The sequence below is a fragment of the Elephas maximus genome, chromosome 9, assembly GCF_024166365.1.
Source record: "Elephas maximus indicus isolate mEleMax1 chromosome 9, mEleMax1 primary haplotype, whole genome shotgun sequence".
NCBI classification, from domain to species: domain Eukaryota; kingdom Metazoa; phylum Chordata; class Mammalia; order Proboscidea; family Elephantidae; genus Elephas; species Elephas maximus.
In genome coordinates, this window is record NC_064827.1 from 51,231,486 (window position 1) to 51,256,869 (window position 25,384).

A 25,384-nucleotide genomic window follows, 5' to 3' on the forward strand; every position below is an offset into this window, starting at 1 on the left:
GGTTGGGTGAACCCCTGAAACTATTGTCCTGAGATAATCTTTAAACCTAAACCAAAAAATCCCCTGACATCGTCTTAAAACCAAGCAATGATTTAACTTAACTAGAAAAAAAGTCTGCCTTGAGCATTAGGCTCTTTTAAGAACTATCTATATGGGATCAAATTGACAACAGGAACTCAAAAGATAAGATACGAACCTTAGAGGGCAGTGGGTTTATGTTAATGGGAGAGGAATGACTCAGAAAAGAAGGGTGAGAATGGCTGCAAAACTTGAAGAATGTAATGTGTCATTAAATGGTACATGTAGAAACTGTTGTATATGTTTTACTGTGCATTTTCTCAGCAACAAAACTATTTTTTTAAAAAGATGTTAGAAAGATGGAAATGACAAAGAAGCCTAGTGAGGCTAAGGTCTCTACATCTATCATGTTTTTATGTCTCAAACTCCTGTATGTAGTAAACCTTTTATCTGTGCCTCACTGTCATGAAATCTCTATGGGACCATTCTATGGAGAAAGCAAACAGTGGATAGTCAAGGCTCTGGAAAATAACTCATTACCCTGCTAGGAACTGGCTTCCCTTGAATTTAGAATAAACCCCTACCCTACCTCCCAGGTGACTTACATGATCTGACCTCTGCACACTCTCTGACCTCATCCCTTACCACCTCTGTCCTCATTTCCCAAGGCTGAACCACACTGGCTTGCTTTCAGTTCCTTGAACTTGCTATCCTCATTCTTACTGCAAGGCCTATTGCACTTGCCATTCCCTATCCGGAATAAGGTGAATCTTTTTTATAATTCAGGTCTCAAATCAATTTTAATCTCCTGGAACAGACTTCCCGTCCTATCTAAAGCAGTCCTTCCCCTTTCTACCTTCCAATCCATCTATCACATTATCTGGTTTAATTCCTTCCAAACTTATTACCTGAAATTCTCTTTTTTCGTATTTTTTTCTCTATACCTTCCCCCACCCCCAAATATAAGCTCCACAGTGCCAGGGGTCTTTGTCTCACTCACTGCTGTACCCTACACCTAAAATAATAAAAAAAAAAAAATTTAGAATAGTGCCTTACAAATAGTAAGCAATGAATGAATGCGAGTAAAGGGACACATGGGAACTGCCCTTTATGAGAGGAATACTGGAAGAAGAGAAATGGGACCAGAGAGGGAAAACAGAAAGAAGAGTGGGGTCAGGTAGTAAGGGTTGGTTTTAACCTACAATTTTGGTCCGCGTAAAAAGTTTTTTACGTGCATTCCAGGCAGAGGAAATGTCTAATGCAAAGAACTTTCCAGCACCATCACCCGGCTGTTTTGTTTCTTGTGGCTTTGTTTCCTGTGTGTGTTAGAGGTATGGGGAAGGTTCGGGCCTTGGATGCCTGTGTCACCATCTGGGGAAGGGTAGGTTTTCTCTCTCAAGCTCAGGTGTTGCCAGTGGGAAGCACCTAGACACAACCACCATACAAGACAGCTCCGCAGTGTATTCTAGGGCTTTTAGACCTAGAGACAAGAAGGTGAGTGGAGGAACGACCAACACACTGCACCAGTGAACTCTTTCAAGTTTATGCTGGAAGGGGTGAGATGGTCAGAGTCTGACCTCGTAGCTGAGTAGTGGTGGCGGTGGTGGGGATTATGACTTAGCATAAACCAAGGACAGAGGGGTAAATATTCCCAGAGACTGGAGTGGAGGAACTGGAAACTCTTTAAGGATCATTACTCTGGAACATGATTTTTGATGTTTTGTTTGTGCAGCTTTGTTTAAATGTGAACAAGTTCAGTCCTCTACAAAACTCATGCTCTTGCCATATGTTAAGACCAAAAACATGCCCCACATCAGTTAGTTATAATGGGATGTCATCCAGCAAGACTTAAGCCCAGGCACTGCTGTGACCCAGGGGCCTGTGACCACGGTTGCTTGTACAGTCAGCAGTCTGTATTTTGAATGACTACCTTGGGAGTCCACAACCATGTGTGTGGGTTGATGCTGTTTGCCACCTCAGGGAAATCCACCCACGGAAACAAGAGAGAACGAAAAATCTTCTCAGAAAATCTCAGTGGAACAGGTGATTTTATTTTAACTGATGTTTTTATGCAAATACACTCAGTCACAGTAGGGAGCTTCTTAGGCCTGATTATAATTTAAACTCAGAGAGAGGCTTAGCCCTCCCTGTAACCTAGGGAAGGGGATCTTAGTTCTTCTCCAGGTCCCTTGCTTAGGGTTAAATGAGAGACTTCAGCTTTGGTATAAAGCTGTCAGCTGCCCTGAACCAGGACAACATACAAAAATTAAGACTCGAGGAACAAGGGGCAAAAAGGAGGAAGACCTAAGAGTAAACAGGGAAAAAAGGGCAGAACTGAGCCTGCATCCACAGAAACTGTCAAAGGACAGCAGACCCTGGTCACGGTAAGGGGAGGAAGACATCTTAGTGCCTAAACACAAATAGGCCAGGGAAAAGACGGCCTTAGCTACCCAGAGTGGAGGAGTCAGAAGAGGGTACGTCTGCATGCAGTAAACACCTGAATTGGAAAGAACAGAAATCTAAACCAGCAATTATTCCCTATCTTGGGCCCAGCTAGCTTAGGCTTAGCTCTCCTGTCATTGGTCAAAAAACTTGCATGAGGTGACCCAATCAATCGTAAATGCAACAAATTCTAATGATCTCGATTCTAAAACCTGGGGGTGGACTAGTTACTGGGAAAGGAGGAACAAAGGAGTGGGAGGGTAAGCTGAACATCTTGGTAAGTCATCCAGTAGTTCAGACCAGTGTAGACGTTGCCATGGGATACGTAACAGTTCACAGTAACAACACAACACAGACTTATACCTGTTCGTTCTCCAGGACCAACACGACAACAGGTTTCTTACATCTGTGCTTACAGACACATTTAGTCCAGGTTACAGTCAGATTTTACAAAGGGGACTTTAATCATATAGATATCTATAGAACTAACGTGGTTAAGAAAAAAAGAGCAGAGACTGGGAGTCAGAAGAGCTACGTTCCGGTCCTGGCTCAGCTGCTGTTCAGGTGTTGGAAACCGGAGAAGCCATTTAACTTCTCTGGGCCTCAATTTCTTTATTTGAAATATGTGGGTGATAAACCTCCATGGAAATTCCATCGGTGTTCTTAAGCGGATCCCAAGACGGAAGCTTGCTGTGAAAAATTTAAAAGCAACTGAAAGATGTGGCATTGAAACGAACTGGACAGTAGCTTGAACTCTCTAATATAATCTATTCTCATAAGGAACTTGCTGGCCACTGGTTTGATAAATACTGTCAAAAGACATTTATTTCTAATTTTTGAGGAAAGGAATTTTCAGGGGCTAGGCTTGGAATATGCTGGCTGCTAACTGAAAGATGAGAAGTTTGAACTCACCAGCCGCTCTGCAGAAGTAGCAGTCTGCTTCTGTAAAGATTTACAGCCTTGGAACTATGAGGGTGTTATGAGTTGAATTCCGACTGGACAGCAGTGGGTTTGGTTTTTTGGGTAGTTTTGGAATGAGCTCCAGAGGAGTCTTGGATCATTTTTAGTTTGAATGAATAATCCTTATTTGTGGCTTAGTTTCAAGGTGGGGCCAGATAAAAGCTGAGCTGTATATCCTTAAGAAGTCACAATGACAAGTCAGCCTTTATTCTAGCAGTGTTTGGTCTGGAAGAGCGGCTACATAGGTGTCAGCCCTGTGCCTGATCTCATACTTTAAACAACACACTAACATCTTTATCCAAAATACACTTATATTTAATATGCTTTACAGGAGAGAAAAGAACATTTGCCATGTGTCTTCTACAGGCCAACCACTTGCTAGGTGTTGTACATATATTCTGTCATTTAATCCTTGAGGCAACTCTAAAAGGTAGGCATTACTGTTCCCATTTTACAAGTAAAGAAACTGAGACTCAGAGTGGTTATATGACTTGCCCAAGGTCACACCACTAGAACATGGCAGATAGGAAAGAAAAATTCAGGTCTTTTGACTTCACAGTCCATATTTTTCCTTCTACAGCCTCATGCTACCTAGAATAAAAAGAAAAGAGGGTGAACTGTTAGCCAGCAAAACTAGGGAGACAGATATGCTATTAGTAAAGGGCTCATCCATGCCAAATCATCCTGAAATGTCCAACTTTCAAAGGATCGGAATATGACAGAACTATTCAATATTAAATTACTACGGAACACAGTCACAATCTGACTCTGATGATCCAGAAGGCACTTTCAGATCTTCCTGTGCCTTAAAGTTCTCACTAACAATAGCAGTTATCAGTGCACAGTAAATATGTGGGAAAAGAAAATGCCAGGTAAAAGAAAGCAGCTCATCTGCCCCGAAGACGTTGGGTACTGCACAACTTTTATCACAGTTTTTTATTATACCAGGTCAGAGAAATAAATGGAATCTACAAGCATGGGCCTGCCTTCATGGACATATAATCTGAACATATACCCATTCTCATACTCAATGGGAAAGAAATCAATTCAAAATGATCTTGCCTTTCACCAAACTCTATCCTTAAGATCCTAAAATAGTCACATCACTGGGCACAAGATTTTTGGCTGTCATAAGCTCTTTCATAAAGTAGAGTGAAAATAACTGGAGAATATAACTGGTATTTCAATGCACCCTCTTTGGGTGGGTCAGACTGCATGAGGCAGTGTGGCTGTGTGGAGGGAGAGAGGTCCAGACCTGTGGCAAACTGAGGTCCTTGATTTATATGCTGCTCAGGTGTCCCAGTCCCTATATCCCTAGCAACACTGAACAATCACGTATCTGCAAACAATCATGTCCAAATAAATAGCTCAATATTTGAATTTCCAGGAAGTAGCCAACTTCAGAAAGGCATCTGTTGACCCACTAGAGCAGTCTGGGATGAAAGTTGTACCGGAGGCTGGAGAACAGCCCAATGTGCTTCACAAGGTTAGGCTCTACCACATAGGCCCGCTCCCCCTTGGCCCTCAACAGTGAATACAGTGCCATGTCCTTGCCAAAGCCCTGGTGGCAGTACACCTGGGATAGATAGGTGAGGGTCCGGCGGGCTGCGGGGGCAGGAAAGAGCATGGCTGGGGTGCAGCACTGTGAAGCTGGAACCACGCTGTACAGCGAAGGACTCAGCCGCCGTAGTTCCAGGAAATAGTGCCGCCCAACGAGTTCAACAAGACCCATGCTATACAGGGAGAAGAAGAGCATCACGGGCCAGCTAAACCCTGGACGGCTGGCAAACCTCATGTATATCCAGGTTAGTAAGGGCCCCAGCAACATGCCCACACCAAGCCACTCCAGGATTCGCATGGGCTCTGGGTTGATGTAGTGCTGCAGCCTCTCAGGATGATAGAGCTTTAGATAAAGGGCATCTCTGAGGTGTGGCTCAGAGAAGCGAGCCCGCAGAAGGTGCTCCAAGACAGGGAAGATCTGCTCTTCTGGAACGGCGTCGTCTTCCACCATCAGGACGTAGTCTGGATTGTAGGTCTGCAGGGATGACTCCAGGCAATAGGCATAGTCCTGCTTCTCCTTCTCAAAGGAGTTGGTGGAAGGGTCATCACCATAATCATCCTCAGTGCCCTCATAGCGGTTGGCCACAGGGACATACTTGGATAGCAGCTTGGCATCGATGTGGCTCACACTACGCTCCACGTTGCACAGGAAGAGTTGGTGCCCCTCGCACTGGGGGCCGCACTGTTGAAGAAGCCGGTGGAACTGGGATACAACCTGCAAGACATAGTGGAAGCCAGGTTGCCTGTCCACAGTGATGATGGTAATCACCAGCCAGGGGCGGGGGGTGGCCTGCCAGACAATGGGCACTGAGCCGTTGGCAGAAGGCAGTTCCTCAAAGTAGTGGAGGGCAGCCTCCCCCTCTTTCAAACTTTGCTGCAGGAAATCTTGGCTCATTTGGTTCAGATGCCAATGGCGTAAATAGAAGTAAGAGTGCAGAAGCCGGTGACAGGCCAGAGGGGCCAGCAGGCCAAATGTCACCACCGTTAGGATGAAGAGTTGGACAGCAGTGCTGCTCCAGGAGAGTCGCCTCAGCCTCCGGAAGAGCATGGCAGCTGGAGAGGTTGATGTCCTCATGAGGTCAACTTCTGGTCATGTCTGGTCCCAAGAGCAAACCATCATAGAACTCAGATCAAAATCAGCACAAGTAAAACCTAAGCAGGGAGAAAGTAGAGAGTGGTGAAGAGGGCTTAAAAATAAAGTCTAGGGGCTGATTTCAGCATATATCAAACCGGAAATCCTAGTTCTAGGCCGTGTAGATATTAGAGACCTTAAAGTATTTCTTGCAGTAAACTGCTCTCTGGTTGTATCTGTTTATCTCTGGGATGCTTTTGTTATTTCTATGAGTAATGAAATCTTGGTGCTTCTAACCAAGTTTCCATGCCTAAAGATTAGGTTTACAGTGTGCTAGAAAATGACCAGCTTGGCTAGTAAAATCATTATTTGCATTCAGCAGCTGCATACGCATGAGTTCTTAAAATAGATGCACAAAAAGCAAGGCTTGACTTGACACAAAGAAAATAAACATTTAGTGTAGGCTCCAACGCAAGTGCACAGTAAGAACTTGTTGAGACTGTGCCTAGCAATTTCTGAAAACTTTGTCTTCTCTGCACATCCCAAAGAAACAAACAAAAAAGGAATATTTGAGATTTCTTGAAATGTCTTTGTTAAATCTTCCATTCTTATTTCTTTACTCTCATGTAACCATACTTAAAATTACATATTAATTTAATCTTGATAAAAACCTATTTTATTTCTATAGAGCCATCATGGAAATCAGTGGGAGAAAAGATTTTCTATATGCAAGTAAACTCTAGAGACCCAGCCAGAGTTTGGTGGGGGTGGGGATGAGAACATCTGAAGCAAGGTCCACAAGCAGCTTTTCCATGAGGAGGGAAGGAGGTGGACAGAGGTAAAGGTGGGAGAGGCAGTTGCCCCCATGCTGGTCCAGAAAGGAATGCTGTGTGATGTGATGATTCAGAGCATGGACTCTGGTGTGGATCCAACTGTGCTCCTCGCTTGCTGGGGAAGTCTTTTCACCTCTCCACATCTTGGATTCCTCACCTCTAAAATGGAGATAATAATAGTATCTACCTCATAGGTTACTTGTGAGGATTAAATGTGTTAGAAAGTAAAATAACAGAGTAAAAATGCCATTAAAATATATTCATATGTAAAAACTTCACTAATATTTTAGGAGTAAATAGGCCTTAATGATCTAGGGGAAAACAGACTCACACCAAAAAACGTAACTGAAGTACAAAGCTAGTATAAAACTGGTAAGGTCAATGTACAACTTAATAGTGTTTATAGTACAGAAAATAAACCTCTGACCTCAGAAACATAAGCTTTACACACATTTGGAAGAAAATTAACTACCTTATGTGTTATACTGAGGAAGGACTGCCCAGGCACCATACAAGGTATTTGTTCAGTCTGCTAAGGCTCTAATATCCATGTTCCCCTGGTCTTGGGCACACAGTAAGACCACATTTCCCAGCCTACCTTCTTCCAGATGGGGTTAAGTGAAAAGGGCTTGTGAGTAAAATGTAAGCAAAGTGACAGATGTCACATATGGGCCAAGGCCATTATGAGCAGAGGTACTTTCTTGACTTTCTCTTTTACCATCTGCCAACTGAATGGAGAGCCTCTGTGGATGTAGAGGAGGGTGGAGCCACCAGATGGAAGGAGCCTGGTTCCTTGAATGTCTGCATGGAACAGAGAGGTTCCTTCTACCGCTTACTTCTCAGCCCCCTCCAAACCAGAGTGGACTGTGTTGTGAGCAATAAATAGCCACTGTGTTTAATCACTAATTTTTGGACTTGTTTATTACAACAGTTAGCCTACTCTGCCCAATATAGTTGTGTAGGATACCAAACCTCTCTCTACGGTATGACATAGTAATTTACGGAAGTAGAAACACAAGTCTTATTTTAGCAATAGAGCCATATATAGCCAGTGGCTACCATATTGAACAGAGCAGCTTTAGACACATTGATCTTCTTTTGGATGATTGACCAGCTAAGCTCTTGCACACCTCATGGCCTTTGCTCGTGCAACTTGCTTTTCACCCACTTTCCCTGCCTCTTCACATTGTCAGCTCTTCCTCACCCTTTAGTATAATCTCCTTAAAAGGGCTGTCCCGCACCTATGTAACATAACCCACTCTAAAAAGAGTAACATAGGATACATTAAATGTAACATTAAAAAAAAAAAATGTAACATAGGACACACTAAATAAGCACTCACATATTTTGCTAATAGGAGAATAAATTGGTACAATCTCTGGGGAAGTAATTTGGGAATATCCTCTGAAACTAGACCCAGAAATTCCATGTCTAAGATTCTTTCCTAGGTATATATTCTCCTGTGGGACAAATGACTTGCAGCATCTTTTGTATAGGAAAATATTGCTAAGTGCCCATCAATTGAAGGTTGGTCAATAAATTATGCTACATCTAAACAATGGAAGAGTAAATGGCCATTAAAAATGAGTAAACTCTATATATAGATATGGAAAGATTTAAAGATATATTCTAAGTTAAAGAAGATGTAAGTATGTGTACTATACTACCATTTTTTGTTGTTGTTAGGTGCCATTGAATCAGTTCTTACCCTAGCAACCCTATATACAACAGCACAAAACACTGCCTGGTCCTGCGCCATCCTTACAATCATTGCTCTTTGATCCCACTGTTGCAGCCACTGTGCCAATCCATCTTGTTGAGGGTCTTCCTCTTTTTTTTGCTGACCATCTACTTTACCAAGCATGGTATCCTTCTCCAGGGACTGGCTGCACCTGACAGCATGTCCAAAAGAGGAAGGGGAATATACTCATATGCACTCGTGTGTAAGAATCCATCTCTGGAAGGACACACAGGAACTGGAAACTTCGAATGCCTCCAGAGAGGAGTACTAGGTGGCTTAGGGACTGAGGTGGGATAGAACTTTTTCACTGAATACCTGTTTGTACGCTTTGTCCTAAAGGTACTGACTTAAAGGAAACAAAACTTAAATTTTGATATATATAGCATAAAAATCATTGGCCTACCACCAATATTATCTGAAATAGTAGCTTTTTCGATTCCTTCCTAGCCTTGGCTTTGGCTGGCCTCCTCCATTGGAACATACTGTCATGGAGGACAGTGAGCTTGTCTGTCCTAATCACCACCCAAAGACACAGACCCATTGCTGTCAAGTCAATTCTGACTAACAGACGCCCTAAAGACAGAGCAGAACTGCCCTATAGGGTTTCCAAGGAGTGGCTGGTGGATTCAAACTGCTGACCTCTTGTTTAGCAGCTATATAGCTCTTAACCATTGCACTCCCAGGGCTCCATCTTAATTGCCAACACCTTGTATTTGTTGAATAAACAAACCAATTGAGAGGACAACTTTAAACCCAGATGTGGTGAGGCCCCGAAAGCTAAATTCCTCCCAGTCCAGTGGCTTCCTGCTTTGTTTTCCAGGATCTTGCTAAAGGGTCATGTGCTTGCAGAGCTGGTTCCAGAATTTCTGTACAAAAAAGGTGTTTATATTCCAGGTAGACGGAAGAAAAGGACTTTTGTGAAGTGATGTTTGCAAAGCAAGTACGATGATTTTCCTCAGATTTCATTATTAATTTAGGGCAGCAGAGATGAAGGAGATGTAAATTTTACTTGAGTCATCCCATGGTACTACTCTCTGGGCATGAAACCTGCTCTTCCAGCTCTGCTCTTCCCCATGACCCAGCACCACCCCAGAGAATACACCCCAGGCTCCTGCCTCTCTCCCATTCTGGGAGGTGGAACAGAGAATGAAGCAACTAGTTCTGAGATAAAAACCAAACCTACTGCCGCCGAGTCAATTCTGACTTCTAGCTACCCTACAGGACAAAGTAGAACTGCCCCATAAGCTTTCTAAGGCTGTAAATCTTCATGAAAGCAGGCTGCAACATCTTTTTCCTGCAGAGTGGCTGGTGAGTTCAAACCACTGACCTTTCAGTTAGCAGCTGAGCATTTAACCACTGCACTACCAAGGCTCCTATAAAGATGACCTTTAGTCCCAAGCAATTTCTCTATTGGGGGCAACAAAATCATTAATATCTCAAAAAGTCCCTTACTTCAAAGTTATGGCTGTGAGACTAAAGATCAGTGAAGGGGAGGGGTTCAGTTCAGGTGCACACGTCTTAAGTGCCTACTGGGCCTGGGCTAGGTGCTAAGGATACAAAAATGAACACACATGATCCTTGACTATACTGACCATCTTTTGTTGAAGTGATGAAGTGCCCCAAATCTTTGTGGTTTACAATAACAACATGCATATCTTGCTCACGGGTCTGTGAATAGTTGTGGCTCAGCACAAGTTAGATCCAGGTCATTTCACTTGCCTCTCATTCTAGGACAAGCTGCAGAACCAACAGTCACCTGAGGCGTGCTCTTGAGGTGGATGGAGCTGCACAAGAGGCCAAGTCAAAACATGCAGGTACACTTCTAGCCCTACTTAAGTGTGCCAAAAGTCAAATTCACTCATTGTCCATTGGCCAAAGCACGGGGGCAGGGAAGGTTACTCCATCCACAGAGCAAAGGAAGAGGAAAAGTGAAGATTCAATAGAAAGGGAAAGCAGCAGGCCAATTTCTAAGCCCTTAGGAGAAAAGAAAGGATCAGAGAATCTGAAAAATTTCTAGAATGCTCACAAGAGATACAAGCCAGGTCCCCCACATTGTATCAGTCAAGATAGGCTGCAGTAATGATCCCAAAATCTCAGTGATTTATAAGACCTAAGGTTTAATTCTTGCTCATGTTATTTATCCATTATAGGTCAATTTTGGCTGTTCCATATCATCCACACTCCAGGACCCAGGCAGATGGAAATGCCTTTCTTGAATATTGCTGGTCTTGTGGCAGAGAGATAAGGATCCACAAACTGGTTCTCAAAGCTACTGCTCAAACATGTTGTTTCTACCACATTACATGACTACATCAAATCATATAACCATTCCTGAACTCAAAAGGGCAGTTACATGATTTTCCTGCAAGAAGAGGGTACCACAAGACACAAAGCCCAGCCTGAAATCAATGACTGGAGAAGTTAATGTCTCTCCAGGGAAGGGCAGAAAATTTTTCGAACAAGAATGCACACCCACCTATGTTTTATTGACTATGCAAAGGCTTTGACTATGTGGATTATAACAAATTATGAATAACACTGAGAAGAATGGAAATTCTAGAACACCTAATTGTGCTCATGAGGAACCTGTACTTAGACCAAGAGGCAGTTGTTCAAACAGAACAATGAGATACTGCGTGTTTTAAAGTCAGGAACTGTGTGCATCAGGGTTGTATCCTTTCACCATATTTATTCAATCTGTATGCTGAGCAAATAATCTGAGAAGGTGGACTATATGAAGAGGAACATGGCATGAGGATTAGAGGAAGACTCATCAATAACCTGTGATATGCCGATGAAACAACCTTGCTTGCTAAAAGTGAGGAAAACTTGAAGCGCTTACTGACAAAGATCAAAGACTACAGCTTTCAGTATGGATTACACCTCAACAGAAAGAAAATATAAATCCTCATAACTGGACCAATAGGTAACATCATGATAAATGGAGAAAAGACTGAAGTTGTCAAAGATTTCATTTTGTCTGGATCCACAATGAACACCCATGGAAGCAACAGTCAAGAAATCAGATGATGTACTGCATTTGGCAAATCTGCTGCAGGAGATCTTTTTTTTTTTTTTAACTGTATTTTAAATGAAGATTTATAGAACAAACAAGTCTTTCATTAAACAGTACACATATTGTTTTATGACGCTGGTTAACAACCCCACAACATGTCAACACTTGCAAGAGATCTCTTTAAAGTGTTAAAAAGCAAAAATGTCACTTTAAGGACTAACGTGCACCTGACTCAAGTCATGATGTTTTCAATTACCTCATATTCATGCAAAAGCTGGACAATAAGGAAGACCAAAGAAGAACTGGTGCCTTTGAATTGTGGTGTGTTGGTGAAGAATACTGACTATACCATGGACTGGCAGAAGAATGAACAAATCCGTCTTGGAAGAAGTACACCCAGGATGCTCATTAGAAGCAAGGACGGCAAAACTTCATCTCACATACTTTGGACATGTTATGAGGAGGACCAGTCCCTGAAAAGGACATAATGCTTGGTAAAATAGAGGGTCAGCGAAAAAGAGGAAGATGCACAATGAGATGGACTGACATAGCGGCTGTAACGATGGGCTGAAATACAGCAATGATTGTGAGGATGGTGCAGGACTGGGCATTGTTTCATCCTGTTGTACGCAGGATCGCTCTGAGTTGGAATTGACTTGACGGCACCTAACAACACCTTGGGTCATGGGAGCTGGTGCCAGATCCTTCATTCAATTATCAAATGATTGGTTTGCCTAAAACTGAACCACACTGAGTTATGGTTATTTAAGATATTTGCCATTTAAAGCAATTTCCTGAAGAATTTTAACCAATTGTTGCACAGTAGAGTGTGGTGTCCAATACCAACTATAATTTATTTCACTCTTTTTATCAGGTTTTAGACAAATTGGCCTTAGGGGAACAGACCTAAAAACAGGATTTTCCATTGGTAGTCTAGAAGAGGGCGTTCCCTACTCCCAGCTCAATCAAAGGAGTGGGACAGGAGGAGGGCTATGTTCCTAGCATCCTATATTATAACTCTGATTGCCCTTTTACAGAATTCCATAGTCACCCGTAATGTCAGGGCCCACAGCATCACCAGCTCAGGGCCACTCTCTCGTCACATTGCGAAGTAATTGGCATCTGTGGGCTGTCCTTGTAACAAATGCACCATTATAGCCCAGATTTTATGGAATAATATTAACTAAGTTTTTATCTATGCCTTACAAGTTCACTTTGAAACAACCATTTCTGCCTGTTACCACATCCAGCATGAAGTGCTCAGGGAAGACAGTAAAGGACAAAAACTCCAGTAAACGAGCATGAAATAGGGCCTGGATTCATAAATGGAGTGACAATGACAGTAACATTTTAGTGCAGCTTCTGAAAATTAAACTAAAGGAGCTTTAGGGTTATAAAAGGTAGAATGCCAGACTGAGCATCAGGAAATCAGCATTTAAGAATGTATCATGTTTCTCAAGTCTGTCCTCCTATGTGAATGGCATCACCACTCTCCCAGGCATCTGGGAACAAATATTAGTAAGTTCTGACTTCTCACCCCTATCCAGTCAATTCCACTTCCATGGTCTCTCATATTATGCCCCTCTTCTCCTTTCCCCTCCCCACTGCCATACTCCTCTTCACTGCCATGCCCTAGTTACCCCTTCAAGAGAATTAATACAGGTTCTTAACTGGGCTTCTGACTGCCAGAATGAGCAAGAGACTGGAAGATAAAGAGATCTGAGTTCAGTTCTGGTTCCACCACTAACTAATCTGATCAATTCGCATTAAGAAATTGTTTAACCTCTTTAAGCCTATTTTGCTTCTCTGAAAATAAAAATCTCAAGATATTGTCAAGAAATAAGAAATGAGAAATGGCTATAAAAGCCCTTTGTCAGACATAAAATGTTATGCAAATGATGGTAATGTTTTATATATATTATTTTAATATAATTAATTTATATTATTAGTATCTGTCAGACACTCAAGCACAAGTCTGAACGTGGCCCTCTTTTATATAAACCATCTTCTATAATCCATTCAGTGATCCCCCAGTGACTATAGAATAAAGTCCATGGGATGCAGACCCCAAATTCTCATAAAAAGACCAGACTTAATGGTTTCACTGAGACTAGGAGGACTCCGGTGGTCATGGCCCCCAGACCTTCTATTGCCCCAGGACAGGAACCATCCCCAAAGCCAACTCCTCAGACAGGGATTGGACTGGACAACGGGTTGGAGAGGGATGCTGGTGAGGAGTGAGCTTCTTGGATCAGGTGGACGCTTGAGACTGTGTTGGCATCTGCTTCCTGGAGGGGAGATGAGAGGGTAGAGGGGGTTAGAAGCTGGGGAAATGGACATGAAAAGAGAGAGTGGAGGGAGGGAGCGGGCTGTCTCATTGAGGGGAGAGCAACTGGGAGTATGTAGCAAGGTGTATGTAAGTTTTTCTGTGAGAGACTGACTTGATTTGTAAACTTTCACTTAAAGCACAATAAAAATAAAAAAATAAAAAGAATAAAGTCCAAATTCCTTGCCAAGATTCTTCAGAATTCAGTTCCAACTGTCTTTGCAACCACAGTTCTTCTCACACAGGTTAAATCAACCTTTGATAATCAGCTTAAAAGTCACCTCTTCCACAAGCCAACCCTGATTTCCCCCAATCAGAAATAATCTTTTTTTCTCAAGCACTGGGCCCTTTCCCTGAACTCTTCCCCTCATGTATTCATTTTTTACTTCCTGCTTTAGATGGTACCTACCTGTAGCTACCACTTACTGATTCCCTATTACACACCCAAGTTCTGTGCTAGACCCAGGCATCTATTTCTTCTGACCAAAATAGCAACTCTCAAATAGCAATGGAACTAATCCCATTTAGATTAAAAAAAAAAAAAAAAGCGACTGAATTGAAAGCAAGAAATTCAAATACAGGACAAATTTCAAAGCCCATATTTTCCTGTGATGTCAGCTGCCTTCTACAGCTTTATTCATGATCCTTGACTTACACCCCCTAGCTGGACTTACAAATTCCTTTTTAGAGAATTCAGACTGAATTTATCCTTGGTTATTCCTCACAGATGGAAACCTGGTGGTGCGGTGGTTAAGTATTTGGCTGCTAACCAAAGGGCTGGCGGTTCGAAAAGCCACCAGGGGCTCCATGGGAGAAAGATGTGGCAGTCTGCTTCCATAAAGATTTACAGCCTTGGAAACCCTACAGGGCAGTTGTACTCTGTCCTACAGAGTTGCTATGAGTGGGAACTGATTTAACAGCAGGGGGTTTAGGTTTGGGGATCCCTCACAGACCCAACACAGTACTCTATGCATAGGATAGGCTCAGTGTTTGTTGAGCAAACAAGTGACTATAGTTAAGCAATTTACCGTCTATGGGCTTCAATTCCTCTGCAACAAAGTCGGGAGTATAAAAGCCTGATCGCATAATGTGCAGAGATCAACTTATTTGCAAAAAAAAGTTTGCTGAGCATTTACTATGTGTCAGACACTATTCTAAGTGTGATGGTTAAGACTGTGTGTCAACTTGGCTTGGACATGTTTCTCATGTGATCACTCCCATGATTGAATCTGCTGTGAGTAGCCAATCAATTGAAAGGGAGTTTCCTTGGGGGTGTGGCCTGCATCCAAATATAAGCAGAAGTTCTGGTTTTTCTCCTCATTCTGGATCCTGCGCTGCCTCCTGTTCGTCTGACCTCTGGCTCGGGGCTTGAGCTACCAGCTTATCTGCAGATCTTGGAATTCACTGACCTTCACAGCCTAAGAGCGGGAGCCCCACTCTCCAACCTGCCCATCTTGGGTTTGCCAGCTCCTGTGGCTATGTGAATTGAGAGAAGCCTCTAATCCTGATACACAGGCTTCGGACGTTTCAGGCTCTATAGCTGTGTGAGCCGTTTCCTTGACATGAATCTCTCTATATATTTATATGCTTTACTGATTTTGCTTCTCTAGGGAACCCTGGTGGTGTAGTGGTTAAGTGCTCTGGCTGCTAACCAAAGGTCGGCAGTTCAAATCTGCCAGGTGCTCCTTGGAAACTCTATGGGGAAGTTCTACTCTGTCCTATAGGGTCACTGTTGAGTCGGAATCGACTCAACAGCAATGGGTTTGGTTTGGTTTAGAGAACCCAGCCTAAGACATTAAGCATCCCACCAATCCTCATAAAAAGCATATGAGTTAAGGTCTATTATTAAATCCATTTTATACGTGAAAAACTGAGGCACAATCTACTTGTACTCAAAGTTAACAAAACTTTTACATGGGGTGGCAAGACTTCAGCCCAGACAGACTGGTTGCAGAGTCCACGTTCTCAACCAATATACAATACTGCCTCTGCATAGATTGAAGTCCAAGAAAGTCAGCTGAAGGACCATGAAAAAAAATAGTAACATTTTATTCAGCTATAAAGAGAAATAAAGTTCTGATACACGCCACCACCTGGATGAACCTTGAAAGCAATACGCTAAGCAAAAACAGACAAATATTGTATCACTCCACTTTTATGAGCTATCCAGAATAGGTAGATCCACCAAGACAAAAGAAGGCTTGTGGTTACCATGTAATGGGGGAAGGGGAGAATGGGGAATAAAAAATACATGCATTAAATAAAATAAATTAAAATCCAGTCAATAAAATATATTAAAAAAATTTTTTTTAAAGCAAACAGACTTTGGGAACATGGTAACAGGATTAATATGCAATAATAATATATAAGTATATATACCCATTACATAAATACTTTCATCTAGTTAGACAATTACCAATTAATTAATGGAATAAAAGACCCCAGTCAAAATGGAAAACAAAAAGCTAAAGGACCTAGAAATAAATGATGAGAGACATGTAGAATATACACACATACTACATAACCCTATTGAAAGACATTTAAAAAGTCCATAGTAAATGAAGAAAAATAATACTTTCCCAACTGGAGAGGCTAAGTAATAGAAAGAGGAGAAAGAGGTCCCTCTTCCCAAAATTAATCTCTATACTTAACATAATCTCAATTAAATTTCTTTACGACAGGGAGTGGCCCAGTTCTAGAAATGGGCCCTTTCATATTAACTGGTCTAATCTTTTGTAGGGAAAAACTGGGCAGTATCTATAAAAATTTTACATGTGCATTCCCTTTGACATAACCATTCTCCTTCTAGGAATCCACCTTACGTGCTACACCAAAGATAGACAAGGAATGTTCACTGCAGTTGTGTTTATAATAGGGGGAGGGGGGCGATGGGGAGGAGGAAGGAAACAACAAAACAGAAAGCAAAGAAAAAACTCTAGGCAAACTAAATTCCCAGCAACAGGGAACAGATTTTTAGATCATTATACAAGGGAACACTATGTAGATATTAAAAAGCAAAAGAAAGGCTTAGGTACGTTGACATAAAAAGTATCTTAACTAGGTCTTTAATACAAACTATGTCAAAGATGTAGAAAAATGTAGCTATCATGATCTCATTTTATTTATTTTTATTGTGGTGAAAATATATACAGCAAAACATATGCCAATTCAACAATTTCTATATAATTCAGTGACATTGATTACATTCTTCAAGTTGTGCAACCATTCTCCCTATCCTTTTCCAAAGTATTCCACCACCATTAACATAAACTTAATGCCCTCTAAGCAAAACCCCCCATCCCCCGCTCCCTCCCACCCTGGCACCTACTAATAATCTCTGGTTTCTATGTATTCACTTATTTCACATAAGTGAGATAATACAATATTCATCCTTTTGTGACTGACTTATTTTGCTTGGCATAATGTTTGCAAGGTTCATCGATATTGCAGAATGAATCATGATTTAACTTCTCTTTACGGCTGAGTAGAATTCCATCATGTGTATATACCACATTTTGGTTGTTTCCACCTTCTGGCTCTTGTGAAAAACGCTGCAATCAACATTGGTGTGCAGGTTTCTGTTTGCAATTCTGTTTTCACTTCTGGGTATACACTTAGGACTGAGATTTCTAGGTCATACGGTAGTTCTATGGTCAACTTTTTAAGGGACCATAGAACGTTTCCACAGCATTTGTACCATTTTACATTTCTACCACCAATAGATGAGAGTTCCAGTTTCTCCACAACCTCACCAACACCTGTTGTTTTCCATTTTTTTAATCATTGCTGTTCTAATGGAGTGAGGTGGTATCTCACTGCGGTTTTGATTTGCATCTCCCTAAAAAAAAAAAAAAAAAAAATTTTTTTTTTTTTTTTTTAATTAATAGGGTCGCTATAGGGTGTCTACAAGTTGGAATCGAGTCAATGGCACTGGGTTTGGTTTTTGGTTTAATGGGCCCTGGTGGCACAGTAGTTAAGAGCTACAGCTGCAAACCAAAAGGTTGTCAGTTTGAATCTACCAGCCAGTCCTTGGAAACCCTATGGGGCAGTTGTACTCTGTCCAATACGGTCACTATGAGTCAGAATCAATGCAATGGGTTTTTTGATTTTTGGCTAATGGTCCCTGACTCATACAGTGTTGTTATGAGTCGGAACTGACTCAAGAGCAACAGGTTTGGTTTTGGTTTAATGATTCCTGGGTAGTGCAAATGGTTTGTGCTTGACTACTAACCTAAAGGTTTGTGGTTCGTACCCATCCAGCAGCACCATAGTAGAAGGCCTGTCAATCTGCTTCTGTAAAGATTACAGCCAAGAAAATCCTATGGGTCAGTTCTATTCTGTAACATATGGGGTCCCCATGAGTTGGAATCGACTTGGTGGCAGCAGGTTTTAGTTTTTAATGGCTAATGAAGTTTGGAGCCCTGGTGGTGCAGTGTTAAGGGCTTGGCTGTTAACCAAAAGGCCAGCAGTTTGAATCCACCAGCTGCTCCTTGGAAACCCTACGGAGCAGTTCTACTGTCCTATAGGGTTGCTATGAGTCGGGCTTGACTCCATAGCAACGGATTTGGTTTTTGATTTTTGTTGGTTCAGATATATAAGGAGCCCTGGTGGAGCAGTGGTGAAGTAATTGACTGCAACCAGAAGGTTGGCGGTTGGAAACTACCTCCAGCTGCTTGGTGGAAGAAAGATGTGGCAGTCTGCTTCTGTATTTACAGCCTTGGAAACCCTGTGGGGTCAATATGAGTCGGAATTGATGCAACAGCAGTGGGCTTGGTTTGGAAGCAGCAGATAATATGGTTCCTCAAAATTTTTTTCCAATCTGTAGGATGTCTTTCCACTTTTAAAATAAATTCTTTGATAAATCTCATTTTATTTTTAACAGAGAATGTAATTTAGTAGAGAAGGGATGAAAGATAAGGAGTCAGTGGTTTTCAGTTTTGCTTTCTACACTTCTGCAAATAGCATGCATACATTTATCATCGTGCTTAAACATTCAATTCAACAGAGTCCTGTGCCAGGTACTGGAATGGTAAACAACAAGAGTGTAGGCTCCTGCTCCCAGGACCCTTGTTATCAAAAATACAATAGAAATCCAAACATGATTTTCCTTGTTTCTTTTGGCAGAGAGAGGGAAGGCTGGTAAAGTTGACTGTAGTATTCTAAAGATGATCTGGACTTGTGCTAGCTGCAGTCGAGTTGGTTTCTGACTCATGATGTATAACAGAACAAAACGTTGCCAGATCCTGTGCCATCATCATAATCATTGGTATGCTTGAGACCACTGTCGTGGCTACTTTGCCAATCCATCTCATTGATAGTTCCCCTTGTTTTCGCTGACCCTCTACTTTACCAAACATGATGTCCTTTTCTAGTGAAAAGGACTTTTCCATCTGGACTTAGATCCAGTAAAAACTGCCAGAAAATGCTTGCTTTCGTGGCATATATACTAAAATTGGAACGATACAAACAAGTTTCACATGACCCCTGTACAACAATGACATTAAGTTTATGAAGTATTCCACAATTTTTTATTGTGACAGTGGTTACATGGGTGTATAAATTTGTCAAAAGTCATTGGAGTGTACATTTGAATGGTGCATTTGACTATATGTAAACTATACCTCAATAAAGTTTATTTTAAAACAAAAGCCAGCAAAATTATGTTAGATAATAAAGAAGCTGCTTTACCAGATATTAAAACCTAATATAAAGTTTCACTAATTAAAATAACATGGTGCTGACATTAAAATATACAGATAGACAGATGCAAAAATCCACACTCAGATGCAAATATGAAATAATCTATCATAACTGTAGCAATCAGGGGTATGGGCTTTGCAGCAACTGATTACTTACACAGGGAAAATAAATTATCTCTCCACTTTACAACTTGAACTAGGATAATAAATTCCACACCTAATTTTTTAAAAGAAAAACTTAAAAAGTATCCGAAGAAAATACAAGAGAACTTTATATAAACTTGGGTTACAGAAGGCCTTTCTCAGCAAGATCCACGAGCAGAAATCATAAAGAAAAGACTGACAGACTGAGCTAAATAAAAGTTAAACCTGTTTATGGTAAAAAAAAAAAAAAAAAATCTGACAAAAACAATATTAAGCAAACTTGGAAAACTTGTGCAACATATATGACAGAGAATCACTAAAGAGTGTTTAGAAATGAGGAAGAGAAAGACACTCCAACAGAAAAATGGGCAAAAAGAATTACCAGTCAATTCACTCACACAAATTCAACAGGCCAGGAAAAGTGTTGACTCTCACGAGCAATCAAAGATGAAAATTCAAACAAGGTACCATTTTTGGGACCATGTTATTGGTGTAAAAGTTCACCTGTACGTATGTAGAAAAAAATTTAAGATATCCAGAAAATATTAATCTATAAAATGGGTTTTTAAGTTATCCTTATTTTCTCCTTTACATTTTTGTTTCCTAAATGTTTGGTAGTAAGTTTATCTTTTAAAAAAAATTCGAATACATTAGATGTTAGACACGAAGTCTTCTCACTTCCCAAAGTACCTGGTGCAGTGCATTTTAGGAATACACCGCCCCCCTACCCCGTCCAAAAATTGCTGTTCCCCCTTACAAGAATTAGTTCGCTTGGAGAAACACACAAACACACACGCGCACACACACCTGGTCTGCAGAGTGAGATCATCAATGGAGCCGCCCTGCGGTTCCCCGTGGGGTGCGTGGGCCGAGCTGGGGTGTCCCGGTCACGTCGACCCCGCAGGAGCTCACGCCCCGGGACACCGTGGGCGCAGTGCGGCACCAGCGACGCCCGCGCCGCGAGGCCAGTAGGAGGGCAAGACAACCCAGTGGTCTTAACTAACCCTCTTGTAAAGAGAATCAGGGAGGAAGATCCAAGTCCCGGATCTGGCGTTTGCCGCTGACCTTGGGCAGTCCCCGCGGAGCTCGGGCCCCAGTTTCCCCACCGGTTAGGCCTTGGCTGGCCGTCCCAACGGTTCTTCCGAGAGCTAGCAAGGACGCCTTCCACTGCCCGGCCCCGGACTGAATGGTCGCCCGCAAAAATCCAACACGGTCCTCGCGCGACTTGGGCGTGCCGCATGGGCCCGAGGGGCGGACTCGCGGCGCGGTGCCGCCGCGTACGGACGGCCATTAGGCGAACCCGCCTGGCTAGGCCCGGCAGCAGCGGGGGCTTATCCGCTCTCCTTCGCGCCTAGGTCGCGCGCAACTGACGCGGTCGAGGAGTGGGGAGGCGCCCTACCGCTACAGTCCCTCATCCCAGCGTTGACGCCGGCCCCGGCCGCGCGAGGAACGCCCCCTGGGGGACCCGGGTGCTGGGGCGGACACCAGAGCGACCAGGGACGCGGGTGATCTCCCCGCAGTCCTCTGGCAGGAAACCGCTGCCGTCACGGGCGAGGCCGCAGCACAGCCCGCTTGTCCAGGCACACGGCCGGGGACGCAGGCGCTTTCCGAGCTGCCCCATCCCCCGCAGCTGCTCTCCAGTGCCAGCCACGACCACCCCTAATCCTCGTCCCCTCGCTGTGGTGTTTCTCCGGGGTGGGCGCCCCAGCCACCGTGCTAAAGAGGCTGGGCAGATCGTTCGCTGAGGAAACCTACCCAGTGGGGGCGGCTGTGTCCCCAGCGCATCCCGGGGGCCGCCTCTGGTGTCGCCCAGGCTGGCGGGCTTCATCCCCAAGGAGGCGCCATCTCTGGACGTGGAGCAGCGGGAGCAGCGCGGGCTGGGTGCCTCACCTCCTCCCGCGGCGCGGCGCCGGCGTGGGGCTCCCCTCGCTCCGGCAGGCCATGTGACCTGAGAGCTGCCGAGCGACCGTAGCCCCCAAAACAGGCTTGGGGGAAAGAAAACGGCAAAAGGCGCCAACTGAGGGGCAGAGAGGGAAAAGCAGGCTCAGGGCAAAGGAAGTTGAAATGCTGCAAGGATTAGGTCTCGTCACTGTTTAGAGCCCATGGACCTTAAGCATGCTTCTCTGCTGAAGAGATTTGCCATCACCTGTAATGACGGCACTGGGTTTTTTTTTTTTGTTTGTTTATGATGATAATAGCTGGCACCACCCTCCGCCCCCCGCCCCCCGCAATCACTACTGTAGCAAGCGTTATGCCAGGTGCCTTATGAACATTACTTCTAGCTCTCACCTCACTCCTGTATGTTAAGGATTATCATCCTCAATTTGCAAATGACAAAAAAGGATTTGAAAGGATAATTTGCCAAATACAACTGTTATTTCAAAAGCCCAAAAGTGAAACGTTTCTTAAAAAGCAGAAAAGTTAGGCCTCACCGTATCAGTCAGGCATGGGTTTAGGTCAGTGGCTGTTTCTACTTCCGTGTCAGCCTCTCCTAGAACTGGTGGTTGATTTAATCAGCAGCAGTACCCTTCTTTACTCCCCAATTTTGACAGGTAGATAATACCCTACATTACAGACGGAAAAACTGAGGTTTGGCCAAACGAATGGTCTTGTCCAAGTGAAAGAACTGGGATCAAATCCAGTCTAGTCTACCTGCCTACAATAATTGAGCGCTTATTTGCTAAGAATTGTCCAAAACAGGCCATTTACATTATCTTTGTAGTCAAAATAATCTTCTCGGGTGGCTACTAGTGTTATTCCAAGTTAAGGAAACTGAGGTTCAGAGAGTATAAAAATGGCATGGGGGCTGTGTCTGACTTACTCTAACTTCACAAGGGGGAAGAAGAATCAAGATTAACAGTCCAAGGCTGAGTGCTATGAGGCAGAGGTCGGACATGCCGCCTCTCTCCGCCATCTTTACCAATTCTGACACCAACTGTCCCTCCCACAGCACTCTCTACTTCTCTGCTGGATTTGATAATTCATTGCAATGGCCACACAGAACTCACAGACATCACTCAATGATTATGAGTTTGTTAGGGAGGTAACAGGCTATAATTCAGGTTCAGGAGCTCTCAGGATACAGTTCTTTCATCAGGACAGTCTCTTCTCAGCTGCCTGGCTGCGAACTGGTTCTTCCGCCACTTGTCCTACTTGGACAAGTGTTACAGAGCTGTTTTAGCTCTGCTAATAATTTCCCAGAAGCACCCCACTCCACCAGTAAGCCTCAGCCGGAAGACACTCAGCTTTCTTGGTCTGTGGGCTGGGAAGTCCGCTGTGCTGTCTCCTGCCAGTCTCTCCTGCTACTGTTTCTCTGCCACCTCTTCTCACCGTCTTCAGTGTTACAGCTCTCTCTCTGTCTCCTGGTTGCAGGGATCCTGTGTCCAAAGGACGTCTTCCATTCTGGGCTCTTCTTCCTTAGTGGTGGTGAGATCCTTTCTCTGCTCTGGAATTGGCTCTCCTTTAAGCCTATCGGGATGGCAAAACTGACCAATCCCCTCGTTAGGGTTCCATACACCCTATTAGCATGGTCCCACTCAATCATTTGGTGGAAATTACAAGACCATAATGAGAAAATCCACATAAAAGCAATCCATCACATCACAGAGGGGTTATGAACTTGCTTAAGGTCACACAGCTATGGCAGAATTCAAATTCAAATCTAAGTCTTTTTTATCTCCAAAGTTAGGTTCTTTCTCTACACTATGCAACTTCTTGCTTTTAGGTTTTGCCAGTTGAATGGAGTGTCTAACCTGTATCCAGAGGCTCAGGGCATTAAAATAGCATGTACCCCAGCATTAAGCTCATTAGTCATGGGATCTTCTGAATGATGTAAGCTGCCTTAATGAATTGAAGTCCTTATCAGCCAGAGGTTAGTCTTCTGTGCACAGGGCCCAGACCCTACCATTTATGGCTCCTGATGCTTCTCTTGAAGAGCACCCTGCTTCGGTTTCTAGGGGCACACCAAAGCTGGTACATTTCACTCGTAGTAAAAAACACAGTGCTTACAATTGCCAGTAAGGCCCTGTAGGATCTGGTCACTGACTCTGGCTCTGGCGTCCTCTATGACCACTCTCCACCTTTGTCCTCTACTGTAGCCACACTGGTCCCTGCTGTTGCTCAAATAAACCTACCCTACCTTATGGTCTTTGCACTTCCTGTCCCTCTTCCAGAAATATTCTTCCCCTTAATTTCCAAGTGGCTTTGTCCTTCCCTGCCCCTGAGCATCTTCAATAACCCAGCCTCCATCCCTACATTACTATCTCTTTTGTTGTTGTTGGTTGCTGTCAATTTGATTCCGACTCATGTGTGCAGACTAGAACTACTCTGTAGGGTTTTCAAGGCTGTGGCCTTTTGGAAGCAGATCACCAGGCCTTCTGAGTTGCCTCTGGGTGGGTTTGAACTGCCAACCTTTGTTAGTAGTCAAACACTTAACTGTTTGTACCATGTAGGGACTTCATACTATCTCCTTTATGCCCCCTCTATCCTTCTCCACAGTGAATGAAGGAATGAATGAATAAATGTGAACTCCAGGTTCTACTCTTTATCGTCAACTCTTTCCACAGAGCATCTAGGAGAGACGACTGAGCAAAGGGAGAATGGGATCATGAAAGTGATACCTGAAGAATGGTCATGATTATTAATCAAGGGTTTCATGTACTGGGAAGTATCATTTCTTAGCTTCACCTCTCAGAAATCATTCAGTTAATAGGTCACAGAGTTTTAATAAAGACTCTACACATAGCTAGGTGATAGCTGAGCAAGATAACTTGGTGTTTACTGTAAAAGTGCTTGGTATTCACTAAGTGTGTAATAAATGCTGGTTTAGTTAAATGGTACTTGAAAATGTAATCTGTCATAAATTGTAACTTTTATTTCATTTACATATGGAAGTGCCTAAGAGCTAGGACTTCTTACAAGACCAGAGATCTCAAGGCAACTCTATCTCTAAATGAGAAGTGCAGAGGTCTTTCACAATATTCAAACAGATGTATGTCATCTGTTCCTGCCTTCAGGGTTGTCCTTAAGTCATGCAAACAGAAAGTGTGTTTTTTTGTGAGACAAATAGAAGCAAAAATTATATTTCATCAGGTATGCCTATAAAGATTTATTTGCATTAATGAAACCATATCTCTTAATGCATGAAAGCCTTTTATTAGAAAGCTATTACTTTGAGTCCTGAATGTTTTTGACTCTTCAGGAAACCTTCTATTTAAACATAAATCATTCTGACAAAGATAATACTGGAAGTATGAGAAAATGTACACAGTGGTCAAGAACAATCTCTAAAGAAGAGAAACACAGGACACGGATGTGAAATTGCCCAGGAGAGGAAGAAGGTGGAGTTCAAAAAGAAAAGTGAAAGTTGGGTACATTCCACCTTGGTCTTTCCCTTCTTCCCAAGCCAGAGTTTTCACCACTACAGTTTTATTGGCTTTCTCAGTGCTTCTATTTCTGTGTCTGTTTGTCTTTCTAGATAAGGGGTCAGCAAACTATGGATTGGTTCCTGTTTGTGTACAGCCCATGAGCTAAGAATGGTTTCTACAATATGAAATTGTTTATCTCTACCAAGA

At 42.9% G+C, this 25,384-nt stretch overlaps 2 protein-coding genes and 1 non-coding gene across 5 annotated transcripts in view; 1 reads left to right on the top strand and 2 right to left on the bottom strand.

The window, feature by feature from the left end:
• Positions 1-21,580, bottom strand: part of ALDOB (aldolase, fructose-bisphosphate B) — a 74,297-nt gene extending 52,717 nt beyond the window's left edge. The window contains exon 1 of one of the 2 annotated variants that reach the window (XM_049896238.1): positions 21,567-21,580. The gene's annotated coding sequence lies outside the window, so the exon portion shown is untranslated. Of the gene's footprint in view, positions 1-20,618; positions 20,644-21,566 lie in introns of those variants that run through there. The other variant, XM_049896237.1, reaches the window with a different exon arrangement.
• On the bottom strand, positions 2,050-21,654 carry PGAP4 (post-GPI attachment to proteins GalNAc transferase 4). Of its 2 annotated transcripts, none has more exons than XM_049896234.1 (2): positions 21,567-21,654; positions 2,050-6,132 (listed from the first exon to the last, which is right to left on the bottom strand). In XM_049896234.1, the coding sequence occupies exon 2, from the start codon at positions 6,053-6,055 to the stop codon at positions 4,844-4,846; it is 1,212 nt and encodes a 403-aa protein (XP_049752191.1). In that variant the 5' UTR covers positions 6,056-6,132; positions 21,567-21,654; the 3' UTR covers positions 2,050-4,843. The 2 variants fall into 2 exon arrangements, with proteins under 2 accessions (XP_049752191.1, XP_049752192.1); XM_049896235.1 differs by lacking the exon at positions 21,567-21,654 and adding an exon at positions 20,619-20,705.
• On the top strand, positions 19,391-19,496 carry LOC126083479 (U6 spliceosomal RNA). Its single transcript, XR_007518823.1, has one exon. It is a non-coding gene; the product is annotated as a U6 spliceosomal RNA (small nuclear RNA).
• Positions 21,655-25,384: the final 3,730 nt, after the last annotated feature.